This window comes from Pleurodeles waltl, chromosome 7 (genome assembly GCF_031143425.1).
Source record: "Pleurodeles waltl isolate 20211129_DDA chromosome 7, aPleWal1.hap1.20221129, whole genome shotgun sequence".
NCBI lineage: Eukaryota > Metazoa > Chordata > Amphibia > Caudata > Salamandridae > Pleurodeles > Pleurodeles waltl.
The window spans coordinates 812153964-812172762 of record NC_090446.1 but is presented as its reverse complement, the minus strand read 5'-3'; the positions used below and the strand labels follow the sequence as shown (position 1 = coordinate 812172762).

At 41.7% G+C, this 18799-nt stretch overlaps 1 protein-coding gene across 1 annotated transcript in view; it reads left to right on the top strand.

Moving 5' to 3' along the window:
- WWC1 (WW and C2 domain containing 1) overlaps nucleotides 1-18799 on the top strand; it is a 347981-nt gene that overhangs the window by 211056 nt on the left and 118126 nt on the right. Inside the window, exons 6-9 of the mRNA XM_069199350.1 lie at nucleotides 1737-1866; nucleotides 4884-5030; nucleotides 8252-8325; nucleotides 10229-10471. Coding sequence (XP_069055451.1) covers nucleotides 1737-1866; nucleotides 4884-5030; nucleotides 8252-8325; nucleotides 10229-10471 — 594 coding nt within the window. The remainder of the gene's footprint in view (nucleotides 1-1736; nucleotides 1867-4883; nucleotides 5031-8251; nucleotides 8326-10228; nucleotides 10472-18799) is intronic.

Below are 18799 nucleotides of genomic sequence, written 5' to 3'. Positions count from 1 at the left end.
AATATTTGTACAGCACACATCTTGAAGTCCTGTATTTCAAGGTGTTTTCATATATCATAATGCAGGAAAAGGAGGAAAAATGAAATTAAAGAATTGCTTAGAATTGTTCGTTTAGGTCAAGCGTAGAAGCTGGCATAATCCCATGTTTTAAATTCTGCAATTCAGCTACTAGATGAGTATATCTTTCCTTTCCTTCTCACATTTTGCATAAACTATTATTGCTTTGTCCTTATTTCTTGGTGCATTAGGTTAGAGCTAGCGGTGGGCGGTGAACTCCACTCCATTTGCAGAGTTTGTGGAGTTTTTCCCCACTCCGCGCTCTGCTTAGAGTGTGGAGTTCCGAAACACTCCGCAGAGCTGAGTTTTTTCCTCTTTTACGCTCGGCAACATTAAGTTGCAGAGCGGGAGAGAGGAAACTCTACTCAGACCGCCTCCTACCGAGATTTATCAACATAGGTGGTCGCAGATGGTCACTACTGCTCGTGTTGAGAAACCTTCTGTTCTCGTGGAGTAAGGTACCGGCTCGAGTAGAAAATCTACCCGAGTGGCAGAAAAGAAGCAGCGCCCTCTTGCGATCCACTTGGTGCCATTTGTGCTGATTTTTCAGCGCGGGACAAAAACCCAGCACTAAAAATCAGCACAAACTGCGTGACCCAACGCACTCCGAACGTGCGTGCGTGCGTGCGTGCGTTCGGCACGCTGCTTGCCGAACTCTGTGTAGCACTTTGGAGTTTTTTGGCCACTTTTCAGAGTCCTGCATAGCAGAACTCCGTTCAGACCTAGTTAGAGCATGGGTGCAGAAAGAAGCCATGTGAAGACTCGGTTTGTTGTCCAAACAATGTATATGCTTCGGTTCCCCCTGTTCCCACCTTACAGCACCCGACCATCACCCTGCTGACACCAGTGTGACCCTCGGGCATGCCACATACCAGACTTTTTGGCCCAGAGAGAAATGTTTGCGAGTACCTATGCCCTAAACCTTTCACATACATTAGCACTTCCATGTTGTCCATACAATTAGGCCTGATTTGTATGTAAAATTCATATGCTTTGTCGGACTTTGAGCCACCTTTTATTTCCAAGAGGCGCTGGGGCAAGCAGATAAATGGGAGGCACATTCGTTCTATACCACCTAAGAAATGGTGCACCGTTAGTACACCTACGTGGGGGTGTCTTTTGCAAGGACATTCTCCTGGTTTTTTGCCTCTCTAGACTCAACTGGTCGGGCGCCAGCAGTGACAAATGAACTTGTGGTTTGAAACTGCTGTCCCCAGTGCAGGCATAACTTTGTGCATGCACCGAAGACATTACATTTTTTGTAAAACTCTTCATGGTCACAGCTTGTTCCGCTCACAATCTCATTTATATAGTATTACCCTATTCCTATATATTATCGTTCCCACGGACCCATTTCCGTTTTCTTCTCTTGCAACTCCGCTTTTGAACGATTGCCTTATTTTAGCGAGTTTACAAAGGGACTTATATCTTCCAGCAAAATACGTCTCAGTGTACGAGACTTAACAATGCACTAAGGTAATAAATTAAATTGGCATGCATGCTGAAAATTTGGAAACATTAGAAATGTTGTATATATATATTGGGTGGTATCTTGTTAATGGAGTCGAAAGAGCTTATATTGTAAAATGCGTTCAAGTTTTCGAGGATTCTACGGGCCGATGTTGTGTGTTTCTTTAAGTACAATTCTCAAGTGCACCTGTTGTTCTTTTCCCATCCAGAATTGATCTGAAGATGTCCGGTGCCCATGGTGGATACAAACTCGATGAAGCGCAAACCATTCTGAATGAAATGGTCGAGATAAAAAAAGCAATCAGTTCTGGTGAGAAGGAGAAACGTGGTCTCATGCAGGTAAACTAAGAACGGGTTGATGCTTTAACTCTGAGGGACCACTTAATACAATCTGCAGGGTGGTCCCATCATTTCACATTACACCACCGGATGTTCATAAAGCATCATGAAATCATGGATAGCCCCGTGGCTCGGAAGTGAAATCTATTACTGTATAGTAATAGCTTCCATGTCTATAAATGAATGTAGGACCAAAGACCTTCTGGGCATTTGACCTTTTCCCATAGAAGCCAGTGTTTGACATGCTAGAAAACAGAAACAAAATACGAAGAAATATCTAGCGAGAGTCCGTGGAAATGCAAAGGTTTTTCTTTGCAAAGGTTGTGTAGCTCTAAAGTTAGCAAGACTTAAGAAGTTTATAGAAGGCTGTAAGGTCTGTGGGAAGGAATCCAACAAAAGTTTTGAATATCCTCTGCACGTGATTATTCCTTTTTGCCTATATCACATTTGCTTTTTAGGTCTCCCCTACAGACTATTAATAATGATGCCTATTGTCACTACTACATTAAAATATATACATATAGCGGCCATTGGGTTAGCCACAGGCACATGATTGGATGGCTTACTTGTCCATCTAATTTCCGTGGTACCCATTCGGTGATTGCCTTACTAATCATTTTGTCCAGCCTCTGGAGCATTTCTTCCTTACTGAGTTCGGATTCGACGATTTTTATCTTTCAGCTGCTTTCATTCAGGGAACTAGTTAATTGTTTTCCTTCTAGCACTTCATAGGAGTGCGTGTTTATATGAAATCAAAATGAATATGTCAATCACACATGTACCCTAAAGCATCAAGATGCTCCTCACCTTGTATTCCGCTCCACACCTTTCTGTGTTATCTACCCCATCGCCCCACAGCTATTCTATTGCTCCCCCCAGCCGGTGATCCACCCATCAGTTGCTCCTGTCTGAAGCTAATCCCCGCTACTACTGCCACTTGACATGGTTGACTTAGCCTCTTGTACCCTCACACTCTTATCCATTGCTCCAGCACCTACCCCAAGGTTGTTATCTTTGTCAACATTTATTTTTGTATATATTTATTTATAGAGGGCCTGCCTGTTCTGTTCACATTGCTCACTTTTGCACACATTTTAATTTTTTTGGGTTTTAATTACTATTCCAAGATAGGAGTGCTCCTCCGTTTAAAGGTAACTAGAACAAGCCCACAAAAAAGGCACATAGAGTGCATCATGCCATGTGTACACAGAAGATATTCACACATGCGCATGCACGTATGTTATCATGCAGGGTGGTTTCATCATGTCAGGCGCATGCACACATAATTGCCCTTCACTCATTTTGTTTTGTCTACGTTAAGCAGTTTTGTAAATAAAGCATTGTTTGCTGTTTTGCATCAGGGAGAAAAGCTTTGGCAAGGACAGTAGGTCCACACTGTATTTGAAAGGAGAGACCAACTGACTAGAAACTATGCTGCTTGAGGTGTGCCAGCTCGACATTAATAACTTTATTATAACTAACATTGTATTTTTAGGCAAATTAATGTTTATTTTCATCTTTTTAACATGGAGATTGCTTCATTGTTAGATCTGCTTTTTTTTAAAGTATATGCATAATGTACCTACGTATCGGAGTTTTCAGCCAGCCCTCTTAATCCTTTGGTTTGTTATTGTGTCATTCATATTTCCATTCGCCAACTACAGCATGGGGCGGCCCTCTTCAGCCATTAGCAAACTTGACTGTGAGTGGCCACCTTCTGCCCTTTCACAAGGAGCACATCCATGCACAAAGTAGTGCCAGGTTCTATAGCAATATGTGTTTTTTTAAACAAAAAAAGTATTTTTGCATTTACCCACTTTTTTCGATTGACAATGTCTCTGGAGCTTCTCCAAAAATAAGCTATTGCAAAACCCATACCAAATCAATACAAGCCTTGACAAAGCCAAAAGCTCAGCAGCTAAGACCATACTTATTGGCTTTGCTAGCCCTTTTTTCAGACTGAGTGTCACAATGGGAGGGACTGTCTGGTATGGTAGAGGTCTCTCCCTTGTCCTGTTAGGTCCAGCATGATGGCACAGCTGTTTGCTGACATGTTATTATCAAATCTTTATACATTCTGCTGGCTTAGGCTTCACCCAAAGGCGTATGTCTCTTTCCTCTCATGCCAAACCTGTTTGCTGTACCATTCCACCTTCTAAGTAGTGCTTCCACCGGAATGCTTGAGGGGCAATTTTACATCTTAAAAGTACCCTGAATCGTTTATCTGTTTCTCAAATGCAGTTCTTTATCCATTATATGCACTCTACAGAAAGCAAGCATTATTCTCTCCCCTGCCCCACCACCTGCTTTGGCAAAGCTAATGGGTTGGGCATTAAACCGCATTTGTGCAGACAACACATGTAAATGTTAAACAACATTTGTGAATGCCCGCCTTTGGATTTATCGGTATTTTAAAGCCAGACCAATTTCCTTTACAATTGCATGTTCATCTTTTGCGTGTGGTAGCGTTCTGTCTGTCAGAATATGTGGGCTAGCGTAGTGTTGCAATTTTTATATTATGCTTCTGGCTTACTCCCTATTTAATTTTGAAATTTTGCAATCATATCCGGATTATGATGTATTTGAGCTCTTTCTTTTTATGGTTGTGTGTAATTTTATCACATGTCCATTTGTATAGTGTCATATTTGTTTTTGTAAGTATTCATGTCTGCAAAGCTCCTGATTTCCTGTGACAACTTTGTGAGCATTTCTCCGTAAACACCTCCTGCAATGTTTCTTTCCGTGGCCAAAAAAGCAATAGAGAACGATGTTGATGACATACTGATGGTGATGACAGCTACTTTAGTTTTTGCGGGTTTTCATTAAACTTCCCGCAATTAATATAAGAAACAGTGTTTGAAGACAGAGAGACATGTATTTGCGGGTTGATAGTGTAAATAACATTAGAACTGTGTAAAACCCTAGTGCAGTCTACAACCACTACATGTTGCTCCTATTTGTATTGTTTAGAAGAAAAAGATTTTGTTACTACTAACATGCTATATAATCTCACACAGAGTCTTGCCAAGTTGAAGAATGACTTCCATATTGACAAAGGATCTCAGTCTGATCTCTGGGCCAGCAACACTTCCTTGGAGAGTTCCAACCTTTCATTATCGAGACAGTACCTGGATGTTAGCTCCCAAACTGACGGTTCAGGGAATGTGAGTAGTTATAAGTAACTTCTTTCTAAAATGTAACACATGGAATGTTAACCTCTTCTCAGATAGGGGAAGAGCCTTGAAGTGTGCCAATGCTAATGGAATTCTTAATCATTATCCTCATTCTTGACTTCTTCGCATTATTTACGTAATGCTCAGTTTGTAACTTTTACTGACGTGTGATACGTTTTTAGTATGAATGTTTAATTCTTAATGAGTTTAATTTGCTGTGCTATGAGACATTAATAGATAACTGACAAAAGCCATCATACAGTCATCAAAAATAGCTATAACATTTTTTATGACAAAAAACTCAGTGTTATGATTTCTAATCAGATAATTTCAAAATTATGTTGGAAAGTAAAAAGAAAGAGGAATTAGCGAAACTGCTACACCTACGATCGATACAATGGCTATACCTTTGTACATGAACTAAAGTCTATTGACTAACTGAGTTTTTAACTGTTCGCTCAGGGAGTGCAGGATCACAGCTCCTTGTTCGCTGAATGTTAGGTATGTTTCTGCTCTGTCTTGAAATGGCCAGGGTCCACTAGACCAGAGGATGCTGCCTGGTGCATAGTTACGCGTTTGTAACCTGGCCGTAGTCTCAGTAGAGAGTGTGAATTATACAGAGGTCTTTGAAATCATTTTCTGGTTGAATGACAGCCAGCAGAACGACCTGGAATCTGTTGTAAAATGTTAACCTCCTTTTTGATAAATAACTTTCTCATTACCTGCATATTTTGTTTACAGGTTAACTTACTACCTCCTTTACAAGAAACTGAAGTTTATTTGTGAAGTGGCTTGCTTAAGACTTGCAAGCTTTTGGTACACAGTACAGCATAGTAGAGGGATGTAGTCTCTTTACTAGGATGGATGGAGCCCTTTCTGCAGGGTCACCCAAGATTTTTTTCCTTCCTTTGCTGAACCTGTCTGGGTTGGCTTTTATGTCTCTGTGAACTTTACCCTTGCTAATCAGTGGTGACATGCTTGTGTCCTCCCTCCTAAACATGCTAAAATTGGCCTTCGCCATTACTGGAATATTTAATTTACTTCCATAGTAAAAGGTACTACACATGCTCAGGAACCGTTAATTAAATGCCACTAGTGGGCTGCCTCACCCATTGTGCTTCCCACTAAAGTAACACTGTAAAACATGTCTCGTGCCTGCCACTGCATCCTGTAGTACAGTTTTAAACTGTCATTTTTACCTAGAAAAATAAACCTTTGGCCAGACCCGAATCTTCCTTTCTAATACTTATAAGTCACCCATAAGTATGCCTTGATGGTTCAAAGGACAAGGTGCATGGTATTTAAGAAGGAGAACATGTCTATTTACATTTTACATGTTCTGACAGCAGAAAACTCCTAAAGTCGTTTTTCACTGCAGCAAGGGTATCTCTCCCATACAACGGCACTGGGGTTACCTTATTACACCTAATAAGTGAAAAAATCAGGTTGAGAACAGATAGGGAAATGCTTCTTCCACTCATTTAAATCGTAACGTAAAATCTCATGTTAATGGTATAGTCTAAATATTACACTTTTAGAAAGTTTAAATTCTTTTCTCACTAAACCAAAAAATTACTTTCTGCCAGTGTCGATGGTCGCATTACTCATAATATCTCTTCTGTGATGTGTTGTGTATTCCTTCCAGCCTTAGGACCAAAAGGGCGTTGGTGTGGGGCATGGGGTTCCTCGCTTGTGCATGATGCTCTTCTCACAGAGGTTGTACTCAACCTTCCTGGCTGTGCCCCCCTATTCTGACTTCTGAGGCTACCTGCCCTGCCACGGACAAATGCAGCCCACACTTAGGCCTCCCTGCTCTTTGTTACCCTAAACAGTTTAGAGTCAAACCCAGGAAAGGGGAAGGTTAGATAAAAGGGGTATCCCCCACCCACATGCTGGCACTGGGTGTAAGAATAGCACCTTCAGAACCTCTTATCAGGACACTCTTGGACCTGTGGAAGATTCAGAAAAAGGACTTCCCTGCTGTTGAAGAAGGAACACTTGACCTGCTTACCTTGAATCTAGGATCCCCAGAGTGACTCCAAGTGTCAGTTGACTCACCTCCTTTTTGACCTAGAGGAACTTAAGAAGCTTCCAGAGGACGCTCTGCAACTGCACAGCTGACCAGCACCACCAGGGCCTGCCTGAAACCTGCTGCTGATCTCTGTTGGAATGTGTCCTGGTTCCCAGGATGTGCCCCCAGGTCCTGGACACTTGGGGTGGCATAAGAGTGAACTCCACCTTCAAAATCAAGCTGCAGATGAAAATCCAGAGGTTTGGGGCTCTTTGCGACAGCTAGCGGGCTTTTTGCATTCGCATTGGTCACTGCGTCTCCCGTCAGTGTGAAGTTCCGACGGCAACCTGCCCTTCAAGGCATACAGTGATAGTCATTGTCTTACACCGTGAAGCTCCAGTGACAACTGTTACTTGCACCGACTGCAAACTCCTTACCACAAAACCAAATCTCCAGTTGAGGCTTCTTGCGAGGACAGGGATGCAAAAAAGGTAAACCTCTTCACCGGGAAGAACCTGGTCACTTTATTTGAACTGCTCGCCATTGCAGTCGCTGTAAACTTATAACTTTAACCTGGTGTAGTGCGTCCATATGCCCACGAGTGCCACTTTGTGCTTTCTGACGCTTATTTCACCTACTGATTGGATTTTTGTTTTTGTGTAATTTTATGTATTAAAATTGACTCTAGTTTTCTAAATTAGTCTGAGATTTTTTGTGTGTTGTGTTTTTACTGTTTGTGTGCAACATAAATACTTTACATATAGCGTGCAAGTTAAGCCTGACTGCTTTTGTGTCAAGCTACCAGAGAGTTAAGTGTCAGTTTATTTACTGACTTTTGTGGTTCACCCGGACAGGGATTGTGTTTACTATTTGAGTGGGTCTTCCACCCCTCTAGACTCATAACCCAGTTCATTACAGCAGTGCTCTGCTGTGTAATGGAGCTTTCTCTGCCTCATGCTCTTTGTTCCTTAATTTATGCCTCCATAGACCCTGCCTTTAGTCTCCTGATCTGCGCTCAGTGAAGACAGCGTGGATGCTGTAGTCTCATTGTCTGCTCTTGGTTTACATTGCCGAATTGTGCTTTTTGTTGCCTATTTTTCATCATGTACCCTGACTTCATGTAATGTTAGATCATGTAAAACTAATCTGTTGGACTATATTTAACCACAATTTACTGTGATAATTTCATTTTCTGTTCCAGTTTGTTACCAGCAGTAATAATCAACTGGCTGAGAAAGTCAGATTACGCCTTCGGTACGAGGAAGCAAAAAGAAGGTAATTTGTGCTTTTACAACACTTGACATATCTCGTTTATGGGGAATCAAGCATCTTAAAATATATGTTTACATAAAAATGCACCACCATCGAATTTTAGAAGAACTCTTTGTGTTGTTCCTACCCACTGCTTTGCATTGATAGCTGGCTGTTACTTTTACTACTTCCTGCGGAAGGGAAAAGGACGGTTAGGTTTGGCACGTGTCTGTCCCAGCTTGGATGTGTTTTGGAAAAGCGAGGCCTGTTAGTATTGGGTGGGCTTAAGCTGCAAACATATGTCTGGTCCATGTAGAAGGAGACATCACACACCCATGAACAGTGATGTAAGAAAGACCCCAACAGCCCCCGTGGTGCAGGGTTTGTGGGTGAGCTCCAGGGGACCCCCCTCAGCAGAGTGCCCTTGCCTGAGAGCTCCTGAGTCAGTCCAGTGGGAGGGGCCCTCCATGTACTGTGCAGGGGTAGGGACCTCAAATTTAATTACGCCACTGCCCAGAAATGTCTGCTTACACATGGTTGTTATATTCTTTTAATACTAATGTATTACATGTGCTAATGTAATCAGTGGGATTCTGTAATCCTTTTATGAAAGGGATTCTGCGCGCTCTGTATAAAAAACAGTCTACAATTTCTTTATGGTCAGTGACTTGTAACACACCCAGTTGCCTAATGACCTCAGAAGTCAACTGTTTTTTCAAGCTGTACATTGACAAGAAGAAAGGAGATATTTATGGCAACATGTTTATTTCTTGCACTCTTTGGGTAGTTATAGAAAAGTCAGAATATTTCTCCATTTTTCTTCTGTGCCTTTTATTTAAAAAAAGAAAAAACGAGCCTGTATTATACTGCTCTTAGTATCTTTTTGCAATAAACATCTAACAGCTTTTTTGATGCGTTTAATTTTATACTAGAGATTTTTTTTAAAATTTTCATGTTCACAAACATGCTCTCTCTTTAATATGAAAGAGCTACCACCAAGAATTTAGGTGGCTAGTGGGAAAGGTGATGGTGTGACCATGTAATATAAAGAATAAAGTACCCTCTGCCATACATGATATGGATAGTGCAATTCACCTCAGTGTTCCACTGCGTTATAAAAGAACTCAGCCTTCATCTTCTTTCCTCAGTATGGTCATGGAATTCCTCTGTAGCTTGTCATATCTTTATATTGTATGGCGGGGGTATTTTATTCCATATATATTTTCTAATTGGGTTTTACATAGTAGTAACTGCAAAAAACTTGGTATTAGCTATATCTACTGGCACAGCAATATTGCATTAATAGTGGCATCCATTGGTATCTGTATATCGTTTTATTTTTTGTATACTGTGAATTAAATGTATTCTGATTGCACTAGGCTCTCTTTGCTCATTGTAAGCTAAGTAGGTGACTATTTGGCAGAATTATTCCTGAAATGTTGGATCTTTCATGCTGGTATACTTCATTGCTTCATTTGTTGGCAGCTTATTCTTTGATAAAGTTTTATTTTCCTGCTTCTTCTTTAAAACTTAATTTTAATGTCCCTTATTATAGTTATTAGTGGAGTCTTTTCATTTGCGAATTACTTGATAACATTGACATTGATTCATTAATTACTGTGTATCAGAAGTGAGGTCATGCACCTTTTGCTCCCACCTGATGACATTACAGAGATTGGTCTACTATACACACTATCTTACCTATAACCCTTCAGTAGCCTTCTTTCCAGCTAAAAGGTTAGCGATTAGGGAATTTTTGGAATTTACAGAAAGTAAAATGCCCTCGATCCCTGGTTATTTACTGCTGCCTTCGTGACCCTTGAATCTACAGGTAGCAAATGCTTCCCATATCAACTTTTTATAAGCATCTATGGCCAATAGTGTGCTTGACTAAACAAGTTTATTTTAATTATTTGTGGTTCCAAAGGATCGCTTTTATCAAGATACAACTCTCTAAACTGGACAGTGAAGCCTGGCCAGGGGTGCTGGATTCGGAGAGGGACAGACTGATATTGATAAATGAAAAGGAGGAGCTCTTGAAGGAAATGCGCTTTATCAGCCCGCGAAAATGGACACAGCCTGAAGTGGAAAGGCTACAGGAGGAGAAGAAACGCCTAGAGGAAGACCTTCAGACAGCTAGAGACACACAAAGCAAAGCACTAACTGAAAGGTAAGCAGCACACGCTGTCATATTGTTCTTTAAATTGGTTATTTAATTTTCTTTAAGATTTCCTTAGTTGCTGAATCCAGTGACTTCCTATGAACCTTTTTTTCAGAGAATACAATGTTACTGATATTCTTTTACTAAGAAAAAGTAGTTCTGAAGTTTAGGACAGTTGTTCTCCCTAGCAAAGCCTTTACTCTGCAAACTGGTAGGTTTACAAGGGAGGTAAACAAATCTGCAATTTACCAAGTGACATTGCAAATCCAAAATAGCGCTACAACTCACATTGTCTGCATCTCAACAATGTGATCCTTTTCAATCACAAGGCAAGGGTGAGTGTGCAGTTACCCACTTCTCTTGGACTTGCAAGTAGAGATGTATGTTTACAGATTCTCCTAGTCAATCGGTAACCATTTACACACTGGAAGCTATCCCTCCTGCTGCTGTTTGGCGTAAGGTTCTAGGTATGGTGGATTCCAAAAGGAGCGTATAAGTGAAACCTGGAGGGTAATAAAGGGCCTGAAACCTGTTTTTAAGCATAATTTTCCAACATGCTTAGTCTATGCATTTCACCAGGTCCATCCTTTCTGTTACCTTGACAGGTGTTTCCATGGCCACAGTATTCAGTGGGCAAGATGACACCTTCTATTTTTCTACCGTACATGAGGTATTGCCTTTGCATCATGATACCCGAAATGTGCAAATCTTGCCTTGGTGTCATAAAAGTAGGTTTCTAAGACAATGGCCGCTGCTCCTTCCACTTCTTAATGGAGGGTCATGTTTGCTCCATCAATCCTGTGTTTCCCAGTCTGTGCTAATGTCATCAATGCTTTCAGGTTCTTGAAAAAAGCTCTTGGTGGGGTAATTGGTATTTGTCAAAAGATATAGCCTCTTCGGGAGGGTAACCATTTTAGTATTGGGTGTTAGGCCAGCCAGTAGCAACAAAACTTTTATCCAGTGGTTCATTTGTTTTTTCAGTTTACCAGTTGTTTCTAATTGTCTCCACGGTCCATAGTTGTCTCTGAAGATTATTTCTGGGTCTCTCTCTACCCTAACACCCAAAGGTTGAACTGACTGGTCAGCCACTGTAATTGAAAGTTTAATGAACACCTGCTGTGTTTTCTATCATAATAAAAATTACAGATTTAGTCCAATTCATTTAAAGCCAGGCAGTATGCTATATCTCATAATCTCATGCATTATTGTGATAGGTTGTCTCCTGGGTCTCTAGTGTATAGACAAATATCATCTAGATGTATTAAAATTGCAATACATCCCCTATAAACATTAATCATCTGCATGAATGGTTTTCTTCATTCATGCATGTCAATGGTTCCAGTGCTAATATGTATAAAAGCACGGACAGCCTTGTTGTGTGCCCCTGGTTGTTCTGATCTCCTGATAGTTGACCATTGATCTTGATTTTGGTTTTTGGGTTAATGCGGAGTAATGTGATCCAAGCTAATATTTTCTCCCTATCCACATTTGGTTGAGTATGTTTGTCATGAAGTCCCACTTCAAGAAGTTTAAGTTCTTTTTTTCTTTTAATCAGGTGTCTTTACTACTGGGTTTATCTCTTTTATTGTCCTGGAGAAAGTATGCAGGTTGTACATCGTCGACCTTATAGGTATAAATACTGCCTACTCATTTAGTACCTGTCAAACATGAATTTCAGAAGTCTACGGGCAATTATTTTAGCTCACGCTTCGGTATTGGTAGACAGGAGTGAAATACTTTTTTACAATCACCACTTCTTTCACTGTCAGCACAGCCGTGCCATTTCCTGGGCTTCTGCTATCATTGCTAGCATTTGTGGGGCTAGGATTTTGTAAGAAATTGGGTTATTGGTTGTGGCGGTGGAGGGGGCGGTAAAACCATTCTCAAGCAGCAACCACCATTTTTCTCAGGGCAAACTCACAAGCAAACCCTAAATTAACCTTTGCTCAACCATCAGGTTGCTTAAGACTTGAAAGTTGAGTAAGTCTTAACTCAGAGACAATGTGAAAGTATTTTTGCAACACTTCAAACATTAAAACATTGAAAACACCACACAAAAAGATCCCATACCAGTTTACAAAATTAGAATAATTTGTAATAAATAAAACAAGACCAAGCAATAAAAATACAGTCAATAGAACCGGAGATATTCAGTTTGAAAGATATTTCGTAAAATAACACCAAAACGCTTAATGCGGCAACTGTGAATATCTGGTTGTGCCATACTGGTTCAAAGGCACAAGTTCATGCCAGCTGCGATGAAGCATGGGCTGGCTACAGGGACCAATTAGGCCTGCTAAAGACAGTACCTTAAACCCTGCTTTGCGGAGGATTATGAGGATCTTCATCGAAGATATGTCATGCAGCCGAAGCAATGTGTTGGTTCAGAGATATGGAAAGACTGTGGTGCAAGGTCCTGCTGCATCACGGTCGAAGATCACGTTGTCAACTGCTTCGGATGCGAAGTCCCAAGTCGAGGTTGCGTCATGCAGGTTCTGGAGAGCTAAGAGATCGCACTGTGGAGCACTGCATTGTTGTCAATGTTCTTTATGTAGCAGTGGTTCCGATTCAGTTAAGGGATGCGATGAACGTTTTTGCAGCAGTTCACATCCGTGCAGCAGCAGCGATACATCGGTTCTGCTCGGAGTTGCCCTGCGCAGCAGAGGAGATGTTGTAGTTCTGCTGGATCCACAGAAGCTGGCAGAGCAACTTAGGCCCACTTCCAAGGGTCATGGAATGGGGTGGCACCACTTGGCAGGGTAGACTCGCAGGTGGCAGTGGCCAGGTGCAGGAGCAAGGTTGTTGGGGCCTTCTGTACCTGAGGCTTAAGTCAGGAAGCCAGCCGACTAGCCCTTGGAGTCACTCTGCGGTTCTGTGTTCAAGAGGTGCAGGTCCAGTCCTTTTCACCTAGGCAAGAGGGCAGCCGCCAGCAGGTCGGCAAAGCAAGGCAGCTATCCAGCAGAGTGGCAGTCCTTCAGCAGTACAACAGTCCTTCTTCCTGCCAGAGTATCCACAGGTTCAAAAGTGTACGGAAGAGTTGGTGTCTATGGCCCAGTAGTTATGCCCAGTTGTGCCTTTGAAGCAGGAGAGAAGCTTTTAGAGGTTTCCCTTTGACGTTCCCAGGCATCCTGTCTACCCTGTCCTGGCTCCAGACTAACTACAGTGGTATGCAGCCCTTTGCGTGGTGACAGGACACAGTCTATTTAGGTGTAAGCGGGGTTGTGCCCAGCTTCTCCCTCCTAACCTGCCAGAAGTGGCCCATCCAGGCACACCTAAGCTCCCTATTGTGTGTGGCTGTCTAGAAGGAATACACTATGACCAATGTCAACTGCAACCAGTCAAGTGACCCAGAGACAGGCTACAGGCACTAAACGACTAAGTCAGGAAAATGACAACTTTCTAAAAGTGTCATTTTCAAAATTGTAATTTAAAACCCGACTTCACCATAAGTTAGAATTTTTCATTACAATTCCACAGACACCAAACATACACTGAATACCTGTTCCCATTTGGAAATAATAGCTTATTAAATGTAAAAGGTAACTCCAGTGTTATTCTATTGAAGAGGTAGGCCTTACAGTGAAAAACACGCTTTGTAATGTTTTACTACTGGGACTTGTAAAACTTAAAAGTACTCATAACTTTTTAAATACACTACACCTTGTCCAGGGCTTACCCTAGGGTTGGCAAATATGTATTAGAAAGGAAGGGCAAAAACTTAATTTTGCCAGGTTGAAATGGCAGTTTAACACCGCTCAGTGGCATGCATTAGACATGTTAGAAGGGCTACTTTCGTAGGTTGGACAATTAGTGCTGCATGCCCTCAAGTGCAAAAAGAACAAGGTTATGGATGAAATGCTTGAGTTAACCTCAACTATTAGCAGTCGCTCAGGCTGCATCCCAATCCATGTTTTTATGCCCACCATACCTCCTCATTTTGGACCCAGCCAAATGCAAATCAGTCTCCTGTCCTTATGCGAACAATTCAGCCCGAACTGCCAGGCCAGGTCCTCCCTTAACCAGAACACAAACAACCTAGCACCGGATTCACCCTAGTTAGAGCCCTTCAGCCTGGTATAGCTTGGGGCTGCTTCCCAGTCCATCGTTTTTTTGACCACCATGCTACTCAGTTTGGACCCAGCCATATGCAATAGCATTTACTTTACATGCCCTGGGCCTAGGTAGTGCCACTTTACTAGGGACTTACAGGTAAAATTAAGCCACTGTTTCTTATATCCATAGGAGTGAGCACATGATCCTTAACACTAGTTTGCAGTGGTAAGTGTGCGGAGTCCTAAGGCGGGCAAAAACAAAATCAGCAAAAATTGCGGAGAAAGGCAAGATGTTAAGAGGAAGACCATCCGAAGGCTGACAGATCTAACATATATCTATATATTCTATTTCCTGCGCCAATCTATAATTGATTCACTAGTGGGTAATTTTTTAAGTTTGCTGTTCACTGCTGTTGCATGATGTTCTTATTTTGAAAATGGTCATTACATTGCTGATGCTTCTTATTTTTGAAAAGAGCTACTAACTATTGAACCTGATTTGAATTATGTCCAGTTATTATCTACTGTGCTATTTTACTCTTGTTTGAAGTATATGTATAAAGTATTAGTATGGAGTGCATGCTCTGTTATAGCAGCACATTTCTTGCTTGCACTTTCATTTTTTTTAGGGCAGGCTGCAGTCTAGCATTTTAACTTGCTTTTTATTTGCACTGGTCACTTCTGAGTCCGACATGGTGGGTGGTATGTGCCAAAGTAGTCGCCATTTTTATGAGCAGGTCAGTAGTCTGTTTTTTGTTTAATGGGATGTCTCTAACCTACATAAGCTGCTCCCATGCATGGCCGCGCTGCTCGCTCGTTGAAGGCACTCCTAAAGGAATGCCTGTCTGCTCCCATCCATGCCTGACCCGTGCTCAGCGTTTATACAATGTAATAAGGCAATCCCAATGTTAACCTATGGGAGAGATAGGCCTTGCAGTAGTGAAAAACGAATGTAAGAGTTTGTCACTACCTGGACACGTAAAACTTAAAAGTACGTGTCCACTTTTTTAAATCCACTTCACCCTGCCCTTGGGGCTGTCCAGGACCTACCTTAGGGGTGACCTGCAAGCATGAAAAAGGAAGGTTTGGGCCTTGCAAGTAGGTTAACTGGCCAGGTCGACATGGCAGTGGCAGGAATGAGACATGTTTAAAGGGATACTAAGGTGGGTGACGCAATCAGTGCTGCAGGCCCAGTAGTAGTGTTTAATTTACAGGCCCTGGGCACCTGTAGTTCAGTTTACTAGAAACTTACAAGTAAATTAAATATGCCAATTTTGGATACGTCAATGTTAGCCTGTTTTAAGCACAGAGCACATGCACTTTATCACTGGTTAACAGTGTTATAGTGTCCAGAGTCCTAAAGCCAACAAAAACGAATTCAGCACAAAGGAGGAAAGCAAAAGGTTTGACGGTGACCTTGCAGAAAGGACCAGGTCCAACAATATACCAATAATGGCTACACTTTCCCTGGCCCAGGCTGGCTTCAGCATATTGAATAGATGTCCGAAATGTATTTCATCCTCTCTATGTCACCAATCCCCTGCATATTTTGTGACTTTACCTCTCTGTTTGCTTCGTCATGATAATCCAGTGTTTCTATTTCATGGAGGTATTTTGTAGCTGTTAAATTTACTTCAAATTGACTTAAGTTTTCTTGATTGTTTTGATATCAGTATCATCCTAACGTAAGCTCTGTAGTTTGTTTACTGAACCTTCATAATTTTTAAGTATGTTGTAATTTTTTCACACATTTCTGCTCAAAATATTGCATCTAAAAAGGCTTTGATGTAATGTATCACTGCTATGCCAGTTGTGTCTGAGTGGGGATGTCCAGGAGCACATGTTAATGATCCAAGAGTGTGCCTGATATAGGTGCTTGCAGCTTTACTCAAGTCATGTGTGGCAAGCCAGTAGTCGATTTGTAAGTGTACACTGTGAACCAATGAGTAGAATATGTATTATTTTCCTGTATGATGTCTTGGTCTACATATATCTATTACACTTTCTATTTCCATTGCATGTAACACCGCTTTCAATGAGGTCTCTAAGGAGGCAGTTCCTGATTGGTGTAATTCTATGTCTAGTATAGAGTTTAGCTCACACCCCAAATCACTGATTGTGTAATTGCTGTATTATACAAGAGATGTAGATTATTGATGAATTGCAGACTGTCTATGTTCCTGTGCACATCTTCTAACCCATATTGCCACCCTTCACAAAAATTTATTGCATGAGGCATAACGACATGTTCCCCTTATTCAAGATGTTTTGGGCTTCTCATGTAGAGATGCCAGATGTGTCTCCTGCAAAAATATAATGTCTGTTTTGTGTGTCTTAAGGTAGGTTGCTATTTCCCCTCACCATCCAGGCATCAATGAGTCCTCTTATGTTCTACATCAGAGGACTTAGGTTTATATTTTCATTACTTTCAGATCTACGTTGCACCAGAGTTTATATTGCCCAGATACTATGGGTAAGGTTAAGAATCTCAGGCTCTTCTTTTGAATGTGATGTTTCCTCCTTGATATTGCTGTTGTGTACCCCCTCCACCCCCACTGCAGTAGTGATCCTCCCACTGTCCATTTGTTTAAATTCTAACTAAAGATAAGCAATAGTTGATATTGTGGCATCTGCCAGTAGGGGGTGGGGGTACCAACACCTCTTCCACTGCTGTGATGGGGTTTAGCACTGACTCCTGTGTCATTGGGATAACCACCCAATGTCCGTTCATGTCTTTGCTGCTGTTTTCCTAGGTGGAATCTTTGATGTTCCATGTATCGCTGCATTGTTATTAACTTATTTAACATAATGATCATTTTTTGCTGTTGTACCTACTGTCAGGAGCCTGCCTCTTTACTCATTTACCCTTAGAGTCTAGTCAGATTTTATTACTTCGCATGTAGTTCGGTCTGTTCATAATTTGGTGGCTTGCTTGTGCTATAATCTTTGTTTGCCGCATGGCAGCTTAGCCTTAAGACTTTTATCTTGTCTGCTGTATTGATGTCCACATTCAGCCTTCCTTCATATAGTCATTTCTCATTTCTGATATTGTCTGTTATTTCATTTTTCAAAACTTAATATCTTTCTGTTTTCAAGTGTGGCCTTTTATCCAACACCGTCTTATTTTGAGTCAGTCGCTGTATCTGTCATAGCGGTATCTGCTGCTTGGCTTGTTATATTATGTTCTTTTACAACTTTTTGTAGAAATAAGAGCCAAGTTTCATAACCTTTTTTAATGGCCACAAACACTACAAATCTTGGCTCGGGACTGCACCAGCGGGAGCTCCTCCACTATGGTAGAGGAGCTTTGCAACCCCCCCCCCCCCCCCCCCCCAACTCCTCCCAACCCCAGCCCCACCTCCCCCTGCCAGCAGCAAACTTGAAAAATAAAACAATAAATACTATGTTTATTATCATTTTACTTTTCAGGGTGGGCCATGGGGATGATAGGCACCAGGGGGAGTTGTCCGTGCACGCCCTTCAGTGCAAATGTTTGTTTGGCCGGATGTCTCAGGACGGCCAAACACACATGCGCACTGAGCTGTCTCCAACCGGGTATTGTGTTGCCAGATTGGAGAGAGCAGACACCGGTTCCTAGTCTGCCTGGGAGGGCAAATAGAGAGCGCTCAGGCCAATCCTGATGCTGCTCACATGCTACCAGCAGCATGAGGGCAGCATTAGGATTGGCTGCAGGGCAGGCTAGGAACCTGTCCTTTCAGCGAGGGACCCAGAGGAGTGGCAAACTGTCGGCGATGCTGCAGGTATGGGTTTTTTTATTTTTTTTGTGCTTCACCCCCACACCGCCTGACTCCAGCCGCCACTGGACTGCACAAAAGGTTTTCTGTTGCAGCAATCCCATTTTAGTACTCATTACATTTTAAGGACTCCTACTGTGGAATTGTGCATGGATACTGATTCGGTATTTGGAAGGGCCGTGTTTTAGGTGTCCAAACACGCAATCTGTACTCTGTGTATCAATAGTTTGAAATGCTACCAACCCTTAATTTGGGGTGGTAAATCATTTGTAAAAGCAATTGTGGAAAAGGTTTGTGGACAGCTAGGCATTGATTCAAGGAACTACTGCCAACTCTCAGAGATATTTTCAAGAAAAGAAATCGTTTTTTAAGGCAACTCTGTTTCCTTTAATGAAAAAAAGTGTTTTTTGTTGTTGTTTTTTTTAATAAAAAAAAAAAAAGGTTTTGTAATTTAAGTGTGATCCCACACACAGTTGTTCTGCTGGCCCTTGCAAGCCACCATTCTTTTGATGGCATGCAATCGGAGTGAG